This window comes from Micropterus salmoides, unplaced genomic scaffold (genome assembly GCF_014851395.1).
Source record: "Micropterus salmoides isolate LMB-PRFRI ecotype aquatic unplaced genomic scaffold, ASM1485139v1 Ms_hic_scaffold_13, whole genome shotgun sequence".
NCBI lineage: Eukaryota > Metazoa > Chordata > Actinopteri > Centrarchiformes > Centrarchidae > Micropterus > Micropterus salmoides.
Window position 1 is genome coordinate 27996067 of NW_024040374.1, and position 10751 is coordinate 28006817.

The window sequence follows — 10751 nt, forward strand, 5'->3', positions numbered from 1 at the left end:
CTTGTGTTTCCAGCTGATTCAAAATAATGACAAGAACACGGGCAGTAAAACAAATACACAAGTACCTCATATGAAATAACCAAAGTTGATGTAACTTTGGGAGAAAATTGTGCGAGTCATGTCGAACCCCATCACTCATAGAAAACAAGTTTTCAACCTGTAACTTTAGTAATCTCTGACATTTTTATATAAATCTTCCAACAGTACACATCAGCAGCAGCTGTATAGTTATTGTAGCAGTCATTAAAACCCAGTCCAGATTCATGTGATGGTCAGGCTGAAGTTTTGATTCTTGACGCTATTAAGTGACTCCTGATCTTTATCAGTTAGAGAACCACATCATGTTTATTCTTTACCAACCAGAATTACTAAGCTTTCATCATATTTTATTTATACTAATATGCTCCACCCAGCTCCATCTGTATATGGCTGGACTGTGGTCAAACAGGCAGGGTCATTGGTGAAGTCCTTCTTTAGTTCACACCTGCCGATATCATATTCAAACACAACGCCGCAGTGCTGAGGAGAGGCTGTTAGCTATTGAATCCAGAGTGTTTGAGAAAAGACAGCGCCATGGCAGCCACTCTCTGTCAGGTAATGGGCCTCCTCCTGAGTTTTTTAGGGTTGGCGGGAATAATTGCAGCGACGGGGATGGACCAGTGGTCGACAGAAGACCTCTTTGACAACCCTGTGACGGCCGTATTCTCGTATGTGGGCCTGTGGAGGTCATGTGTCCGGCAGAGCTCTGGCTTCACGGAGTGCCGACCATATTTCACCATTCTGGGACTGCCAGGTATGCTTTTATTTGTCAGTAGCAACACAGAAGCAACATGGGTGAAAAATACATGTTTTTTCAAATTATAATTTGTTGGTTGAAAGCAGAAAAATTACAATATCATTTAATATTGTCAAATGTACCGAGTCTAAGAATCTAAAGCAAACAGGCCAATGTGTCATATGACATTTTTATGTTCTATTACGCTGTTATTTATTTGTTGGAACTGGAATATTAGTTTATTATCGGTGGAAATCAATCTAGTTCTCATTAGTAAAAAAAAAAGTGGTAAAATACATCAAAACATTTCAGTTCTGTATTTCCTTAGAATGATGAAAAAATGATGATGAAAGGTCACAGCACACCCTTAAGGGGTGGAAATTCTCATTGCCATTGTTTCCCGAAACTGGGAACTGAGACTCATGAGAATTTTAGGTAAACATCTGATAAGACCTGTTCCTTGTTGAAGCACATATAATGATAAGCAGGAGCTCAGACGCTGCCATTTCACGACTCCCTGACATTGGTGGTAGCTTTGTTTGAGCGGGACATCTAAAATGGCTGCCTCAATGATTCAGTTAATAGGATTCATGTTGTCCGGGTTGGGACAATTCTTAATATCAGCTGCAACAGCAATGGACATGTGGAGTTTACAGGACCGATCTTTTACAGTTGTAATAAGTGTTTACACCTATTCTGGATTATGGAAATCGTGTGTGGGGACAGAATCCGGTACAACACAGTGCAGGCCTTATTTTACCATACTAGGACTGCCAGGTAAGAGAATTACACTTAGAGAGAAAAAGACGTGTATCCAATATTTCTCCACATGCTGGATTATGGAGAACATTTTCCAAAGGACCTTGGAAGGTACTTTAGAATATTTGGGAGGTTTTAGGGCAGATTTTCTCCATTTCCACCCTGCATAAAAATGCAGGCGACTGCAGAAAAGATGGTGTCTCTCCGGAATCAAATGGAAATTTGATGAGACATCCAAAGCTTAGCTGAGCAAGCACAAGCTTTACCGGAGTGTCACACAATGTAAAGTACATTTCCACACTCTGTACTTAACAGCTGAATGTAGTGTAGAGCATATTGTACATAAGATCTTAAAGGCTTAAGCCTAGAATAATACAGGTACAATATCTCAGGCCATTGAAATATGGCATTTAGGTCAGTATGTTTTATTACACGGAGCCTTGATTTATGAGTTTAATTGTGAACATATATGTGTGAGGAGTTATGTATGTAGGTCTGTGTATGCACGGACATGTTCTATTCTCCTTTCTTTGCTTTATTATCCTGTAAAACACTGAACTGATTTTGTATGAAATGGTGCTAGACAAACTACGTGACATTAATAACTCAGTTATGAGTTTTGCATTAATATCAGAGATGATATGCTTAAAACGTTTAAAATGGGGATATATCTTGTTTATTGCTGCTGGTGGTGTATCTTTCATTGTGTTAACAAAAATGTTTATGATTAGAAATAATTTGTAATGTGTGATTTATAATACATTGTATTAATACTAATATAATACTCAAGTTGGAGTTACATTCAAGTACAGAATTATCAGAATAATTAGCATGAGAAGCATTGTGTTATATTAATAAGCATTATAATTAGTGATGCATCAGTATTTAAGCAGAATCTTATGTTGCTGCTGGTCATATGGAGTTCATTTTAACGACCTTTCTATCCTGTTGGGTTTGTTTATTTGTAGATCATAAATTTTGTACGTAACATCTTAACCGGCAGAGAAAATAGTAACCAAAGCTGTCAAATGAATGTAGCAGAGTAAAAATCCCTCTGAAGTGAGTGGAAGCACAAAGTAGACAAAAAAATACTCCAGGAAAATGTCAAATTGTCCCAAAGTATAGTACTTTAGTAAATGTACTTATGTTATATTCTACATTGACAGTGATGAGACGAAATGTTGTACCTTTGACTTTTAGTTCTGCTCCAAGCCGTCCGGGCCTTGATGATTGTTGGTATTGTTCTCGGAGCCATCGGCTGCCTGATTGGAATATTTGCTCTGAAGTGCTTGAAAATGGGGAACATGGAGGACAACATCAAAGCCACAATGACTCTGACAGCTGGGGTCATGTTTATTCTTGCAGGTGCAGTAACGCTTTGTTCACAGTGTCTACCTCTTTTATTACAGCTAAACCATTTTGCACTAAATACATTGTTTCCTCATGTTTAGGTGTCTGTGGCATTGCTGGGGTGTCGACCTTTGCTAACATGATAGTGCAAGATTTTCGGTTCACAACATTTACCGATGGTGGGTTCAGCATGTTTGGAGGAGGAGGGGGCATGGGTGGACTCACAGGAACTCTCACTCCAAGGTAAAGTCAAATTTAGATGGGGTTTTATCTGCCATGGCACTTTGTTATGTTTTCCTGTAATCATTGTCTTCTTTCAGGTACACTTTTGGCCCCGCTCTTTTCGTTGGCTGGATTGGCGGAGCGATCTTGTTCATTGGAGGCATCCTGATGTGTATGGCCTGCCGTGGAATGACTGACGACAGACAACAACGGTATGAGGCACCAACTGATCTGTGACCTTTTTTGACAAATTTATTCTGACTTTAACTGGATGGGGTTGGGGATGGCAGCAAACTTGGCAGAACTTCTCTCCTGTAGGCCAAAGTAACAGAGATGAGAAAACTGCTAAATAGATCCAGCTAAAATGTCTAGTAAGCAGGCGCTATATGCAAAATACTAGTGCAGATTGTGTGTTCACTGCGGTAAATTGAAAGCATGAAAGACAGAAATCTTGGCTTCTGACAAGCTGAACAACAATATAAACACCCCTGGATATATATATATATATTTATGCTGTGAGGCAGTAAAAATCTTAGTTCTTTAGAAATTTAAGGACACATACTCAGCGAAATGTAAATGCAAGCCCTTTGGTGTGTTTTTTTTCCTCTTTGCATTTATAATGCAGATTTGCAAATGCTTACGAGGCTGCTTGCAAAATGATACACAGAAGTATTTACATTCTTCTGGTCCTTGTGTATGTTTTTAATCATATTGTTTCTGACTATTTCACTATTCACATGAGTAGTGGAACATCTAGAGAGGGATCAGGAGGGTGGAGCCAGTGTGAGTCTGGATGTTATAATTCACTCTAGCACCTCAAACCACTTCAAACTAGACTCTTTATGCCTTTTCTGTCATTAAATAAAAGTTGATTATTTTCTGATATTCTTCAGGTACGACGGGATGGCCTACAAAGTTGGCTCTCAGCACACTGTCTACAAGACTGACACCAGACCCCGTACCACCTACAATGACTCCTACAAAGCCCAGAGTATGGAGGGAAGGCAGTCGAACCAGAGATTTGACTATGTGTAGAATAATTTCACTCCTACAAATATCTCTCTTTTATACTCTGCTGCACTGTGATGAAGTGATGAGTTTTTCACTTGTTTTTGGCCTACATTTATGGGAAGAGTGGTGGTTTTTCTCTCTACTTTAATTTCGCAGAACTGCTAAACATTTATGGTATTTTGTTTTTATAATTTTTTAATAACATCACATAATCCTTATTTTCAAATGCTGTTTTGTAATTCTTACTGTGTCAGTTTCTGCGTCAAATAAAGACGTGGGATTCTAATTTTGTCCAGTTTAAATTTTATCACCACAACATGTAATAAGATGATAAAGTAGAGATGACAGATGAATTAGAAACCTGGAGGCAGTTCCACTAGCTGTTTACACTGAACGTTCCTAGTTATAACATAGGTGTTAACTAAGGAGGAGAGAGATTTGTGGAGATTTATACACCACTAAATTAAAAAGGGACCTGCCCGGTCGCAATACAAAAAACATTTCTCATCTAGTTATTAGTTGTTACTAAATATTAAAAACCAGGTGTATCTGTTGTGTAGCTAATTTAACCAACAACAAAAGTAACTTTAGTTTGCTAATTCATGACTTGTTTAAACTGGAGAGGAAAAGAGGTAATATGGTCAACATATTACCTGACGCTTGATCACAATGCTGTCCAATAATGATGTAAACTTTAATGAAATTACACAAAATGTAACCCAGTGTAGCTCAAATCACAAAACATGTTAGTCTAAATTTCAAAATAATGTTGGTTAGGTTAGCTTAATCAGTTTCAAGCATATTTCTCTTTGTGTTTTCACCTGTACTGTATGTATATATATATATATAAAAAAGTCACACCTATATCAACAAAGATTGACTGGTAATTTTAATGTGCGCTTGGGCCCCTAAAACTGGTATTTTTATCAGTTCTGATACAGCTTGCAATGTTTCAGTTATTCTTTACATGGATTATTGTTTTTGACTGGACAGCAAGACAGAGTACTTGATTTACACATGAATATAGTCTTTAATAACTAAAACAGTTTTTTGTTTGTTTGAATGGTGCAACCTAATTTACTAAAGTTTGAATCTCGCTATTTGTTCCTAAGAACTTTTGGAAGGACTTAACACACTAAATTAGTAATGTATTTATGAATTTATGAGCACCTGCAACCCAATCCTGATTTCTGCCTTCATAATGAGAATATGTAATGTGTATTATGTCATATGTTGTTATAGGTGGGATTACATATGTAAAGAGTTACACCTCTAAAAGAAACTTTGGAAAGACAGACATGCACTGTATGTTTCAGAATGTAATTTTTGTTTAGTAAAATGGAAACGTTTCCAAATAAAATCATATCCACTGTTCACCAGAAAAAGTTCATTTCATTTGTGCTTATTCTGTCATAAATGAGAAGATCAAAACATCTAAAACAAATAACCATATTGATTGTTGTGTTGTTGTTTATCCTATTAGTGTTATCAATAGACAATGCAGAGGTCATCAGTTTATCCGTGGTAGTTACCTGTTATCTCTAACCCTCAAGCACCATATGATGAATATAATAATTGTAACATTGTTTCAGGGTAATCGAATAAAGTAAATGGTTCCCCTTTGATGCAAGCTTTATTCATTGGTCAGACGCTGTGCTCTGCATGTATCTGGACTGGTCTTTGATACCGCAAACCAACGCAGTTTCTCCTCCGTACTCCTCTGGGACACGTCTTTATTTCCCAGGGAACGGGCAGAAAAGGGTTTAGATGATTTGCATGAAATCACATTTCTTGATGATACAACTAATGAAAGCAATAAGTAGGTGGTAACATTTAATCACATTGAAAGTGAGGCAGTTATTGTTTTAATTAAATTTTAGCAAAGTAATGGCTCTGCAGTAAGACAATGTGACAAACCTTTTTTAAGCTCCTTTTCTGCTTAGACTCCTCCATGTTACAAGAGGCCTGGCTTGGCCTGCAGTGAATACACTCTAATATCTCCTGTCTGGCTCATGGATTGAGTTATTGTGAGGGCAGATGGGAAATTCTTGGGATTGTCCGCTGCAAAGAACAGTCCTTTAGATATTTTCTAAAGGACTGCAGATTGTGGACGATCTGATAGAAGTGTTTAATTGGATCTACATGTCCTGTTATGGATGTCCAGACTTAAATTTAGCCAACAAGAGGATTTAAATGATGAAGGACTCTTAAATCTCTAAATCATCTAAATCAATCTGTAATGTTTCTTAAACCTAAACCTGTTATTAAGTAAATCTATTTATACTTGTATGTCTCTTTTGTCACACAGTTTGTCAGGTATTAACTTAAAACTAAAATAGTACAGAAAGAAAATACCAAAAAAGTTTAAATGTGACTTTCAAATCTCACAAATAAATGTAGCTTACATTGGTGGCTCCTGTCATTTGAGTGTTGATGAAACAATCAACATGTTTCCAGAAGGAACACTTTTAACGCTTTTAACTGTTCTTGATCTCCCAGACTGTTACACACACATGGAGATTCTATGAAACTGGGTTTGCTGCAGACTTTTAGTTCCACTGCTCAAATGAAAAAAAGTCTCCTTTTCATGTTTTCTTGATTTTGGTAAGGTTGGACCGTGTAATACATTCTCATCCTTGGAACTCTGGCACCACCTATTGGCTGAGAAAAGCATCACCGTTCTTTTAGTGGCATGGGACATGACATGATTCTGTGATTTAGGGTTAATGCAGCATATTCAGCGTAACTCCTGAGATGATCAGATCTCCAATACCCTTCTTCACCTTTTCACTATGCTCATTTTTACTGATCGCCCACTTTGACTTTGTGTCAATCTTCTCCACATCCTTGAGATATCAGAGCAAAACTAAAACCACCTTTGTACTTCAATACAATACATTTAGGTACATTTGTTATTGTAATATACTTGCCTAAACTTGGGAGCCTGACATTCACCACCACTTACCACATAAGCCTTATATAACTGACGAGATAATTATCCTGAAATGTACATGAAAAATGTTGGTAGACCTGTAAATTAGCTGTAATCTTAAAATGTTCTCAGATATTACTAGCAGTTAAGTCAAAATGAGGAGGACCTTGCACTGAATCACTGGCTGATAGTATGAAATAATTTCCCCAGAGTTAGATTTTGATGCATTGTCTGTGGACTCTTGGTAATGGTTTAATAAAAAGAATAAATGTAAGAAGTAAGTGAGTGCTCTCACTACTTGAATTTACTGGACTTTTTCTTCCATTCCTTCCTTTTTCTGGCAAATTACTTAAAAGGTTTCAAATTCTGTGCGCAATTTTAAAATAATCATATAGCTGCTACCAGCACATATTGTCTCAGAAAGTAAAAAAAAGCCAGTTTGTTTTGTTGTTGGAGTATATGTCAGTTATGCAACAGATAAAACGATAAAGAGCTGTTGTTGTTTAGTGCATTAACTTTGCCTCAATCTCTCTCAGTTCCTACACTATCTCCAGTACCACAGTATCAGATCTTAGCAGCAGCAAGGGACAAGTTAAAGTGACACAGGATAAAAGTGGAGCTACAGTCGTAGGTGTTGTTGATGGAAAATTATTCGAGCTTAGACAACAGCTGTGTTCCGGGCCAGGCAGAACAGGCCCTGAAGGTATAAGAGGTGAAACAATGGAGCTGGGCAGCTGTGGGTGGAGGCTAGGACACGCCACGTCAAGCTTAGCCACGATAATCTCTTCAGTGACAAGACACACGTTAAAGAGCATAGCAGGAGAAAGAAGTACAGTGTCATCATAATTCAAAACGTATAAGGTATGTGGACAAAAAAACAAGAGAAGTGGTGGTGGTGGTGGTGCAATAGTCAGTCTTGACCTTTCAAACAGCCCAAGTATATTTTCCCTTCAAGTCTGCAGGTTTTTAGTGTTATGTTATGTCCACACCTCAGCCTTCACTCAGCCAACCCATGACATTTAGGAAAACGAGTCTGACGTCCGCCAGGCAACATTGTTACAGTACAGTTGAGGATCACTTTTCAAATCCCCACTCAACCGTAGACTGAAGGAACTTTAGATTTCTGGTCTGCACTGGCTAATAATGATTCCACACAATTTCCATGCATCATCACTGACAAAGATGAGACTGTTGTGAAATAAACCTAAACTATATTATTAGTTTATTACTATTATTTATTTACTTTTGACTTCTTTGAATTTCATTTATACAGAGTACTCCATATTCCTTTTATTGATATGTATTGGTGTACTAGTGTTGTGTATTTGGATACACAACGGTATATACTCTTTGTTCTTTTGTTTGTTTGTACTTGTATTTGTGTGTATTGTGTTCTTGGAAATCACTTTAGGTCAACTCCTGTTGTTTTTAAATGTGCTATATAAATAAAACTGACTTGACTTGACTCTAGCCTTTCTGATGTTGACCATGTTTTCACCCAAAGTCTGATACTTGTTTGGCCTAAAGGGCTCCATCACATAAAACTTTGTGGTTGAGCTGGTCGTTTTATGTTCTTAGCGGACTCCATGTTGTTGCTGCGGTGTTGGAAAATTGGAAAATCCAACCCGGAGTCTTTACTTATGATTAGGCATCCTGAACGTCAGAGGTAAAAGAAAACTTGACAAGTGGATTGTTTTATGTGAGGTTACAACCCCTTCTCACACAGGCAATAAAAAAGTGTTTCATTTCATTAAAAAAAAACTACATATTGCCCCTTTAATTTGTAAAGTAACTTATAGTGACTATAGCTGGCAGATAAATGTTTATTAAATATTTCTCTCCAAAATGTAGAGTAGAAGTATAAAGGGTCATGAAATGGGACTACTTGAGTAAACTACTAATACTTCAACTTTTTATTTAATTACAGGACTTGATTAAATGTACTTTATTACATTCCACCACTGTACATACTCATGTAGCCATCCATACCTTCTATACATATACATATGTATATGACAAACCAAGTTTTCCTCTTACTCCTGCCCTGAATTCTCTTTGGAAATTCAAATAAAAATAACTGATTAGTCTTCATTTAAAAGTAAAACATTTGGTTTAATAGGAAATATATTTTTTAATTACATCCAATAACAGTTAATCTGGGACCAACTGCACACAGGGTATTCCCCCATTGTTCTCACTATCCCATGTCTTTATTATTACACAGGAAGTCGACACTACAGGTGTGAGGCAAAGCTGGAGTTAAAAGTGCTGCTGGGAAGTCAAGTGAAAACCATGAGTAAATGCATAATGGACCACTTGATGGGAGATTTTAAGCTATAACAGGAAGTATTCCCCATACTCATTGGGCTTTAGAGCTCATGCATGCATGGCCAGAGAGCGACCTGTTCCGACTGGTATCTGTGCAGTACCATTTCTACTTCCAACATCATCCTGTAGGTTTAAGCCTCACATCCCGGGACCTCTTGTACTGTTTGACCTAGTTGTGTTCACAAAGCAGAAACTGTCAACATCTGAAACTAAGAAGAGAACATACCCGGTTGCCTGATATGTCCCCATTTTTCTGATAATATTGTTAGATCTCTCAAGACTCTTCCCCTTTCACAGTGGATGAGGAAACTAATTTATTTGAGAATAACATACCTGTAATCAGCAGGGTAGATAGTAGAGGTCAGGCTTTTCTTCTTCCTGTTACTGGTCTGTGCTGTGCTGCAGATGTATGAGGTTTGGATCAGCTGCTCTATTATAATATGAATGACCCAACCATGCGGTCAGAGAAGCTAACTCATGTTCCTCAAACATTATTATCAATATAATTTCTGTCATGTGTTTGTTGAAAATCAAATTCACATTGCTTTATCTAAACTTTTATATATTTGCTTCCGTATCACCTGAGCCTGATTTCGTTTATCACTGACTGAGTATCTAACGATGTCACATGTGACCTGGGTGACTTATGGCACATAGAATAAAAAAGCAATTTTTAGTGGTCAAGCATAATGTTTTTATTATATTCCAATCAAATATGATGTTCATATATACATTTTGCTCATGGAAATAATGATGCCTGTCTCTCGCTTTGTACGGCCTACGTCAGAGTAATAACATACAGAATGCTGTAAACTGGTCAATTTGCCTAATCTTCGCAGGTCTTCAGACCGCGGTGGAAACACACAACAATGGGCTGAAGGAACCTTTTAGTTCTTTGAAAAGTAGATCCTGGGATTCCTGGGTACTTTTGGTGGAAATGTGGCAAAAAAATCCTGTATGGCCAGGTAATGTTTCCTTCTCACACAGATTTAGCAAATAGGTAAGCAAACTTTTGTCTGTCATCTGAAACTCCAAGAACCACAGTTACATTTGTAATTGATCCTGTTTCATCCCTGCTGACCACCACAGACTTTCCACCTGAATGTCTTCCACACACATACCTATTTAAGGCTTGGGCACCTTTCACGCCACACTGTATTTAACTGGAAAGAGCCTTGAAATCTGTGCCAGTGGTGTGATGTACTGGAAGAGATCGAGCGTGTACATTTGGAGATGCAGAGATGAGATTAATGAGGCAGGGCAGGTATGGAGTTTAAAAACACTGAGAGCAGGTGACAGAAAGAGAATTAGGAAAGACCTAAGGTTTAGACCTGTGTTTCATATTTGTTCATCTTTTAAACCATTTAGTGCCAT

General features: G+C 37.5%; 1 protein-coding gene across 1 annotated transcript; it reads left to right on the forward strand.

Annotated features, from left to right (window-relative positions):
* Positions 1 to 532: 532 nt before the first annotated feature.
* On the forward strand, positions 533 to 5491 carry LOC119901193 (claudin-18-like). The gene is made up of 5 exons (XM_038716746.1): positions 533 to 793; positions 2735 to 2899; positions 2986 to 3127; positions 3205 to 3318; positions 4000 to 5491. The coding sequence occupies exons 1-5, from the start codon at positions 574 to 576 to the stop codon at positions 4139 to 4141; spliced, it is 783 nt and encodes a 260-aa protein (XP_038572674.1). The 5' UTR covers positions 533 to 573; the 3' UTR covers positions 4142 to 5491.
* Positions 5492 to 10751: the final 5260 nt, after the last annotated feature.

Bases quoted from the DNA above. Each gene is read 5' to 3' on its own strand.
- LOC119901193 (XM_038716746.1), top strand. From the start codon at position 574: ATGGCAGCCACTCTCTGTCAGGTAATGGGCCTCCTCCTGAGTTTTTTA. The intron at 2,900-2,985 runs GTGCAGTAACGC...CCTCATGTTTAG, and splicing joins GGTCATGTTTATTCTTGCAG to GTGTCTGTGGCATTGCTGGG. The intron at 3,128-3,204 runs GTAAAGTCAAAT...GTCTTCTTTCAG, and splicing joins ACAGGAACTCTCACTCCAAG to GTACACTTTTGGCCCCGCTC.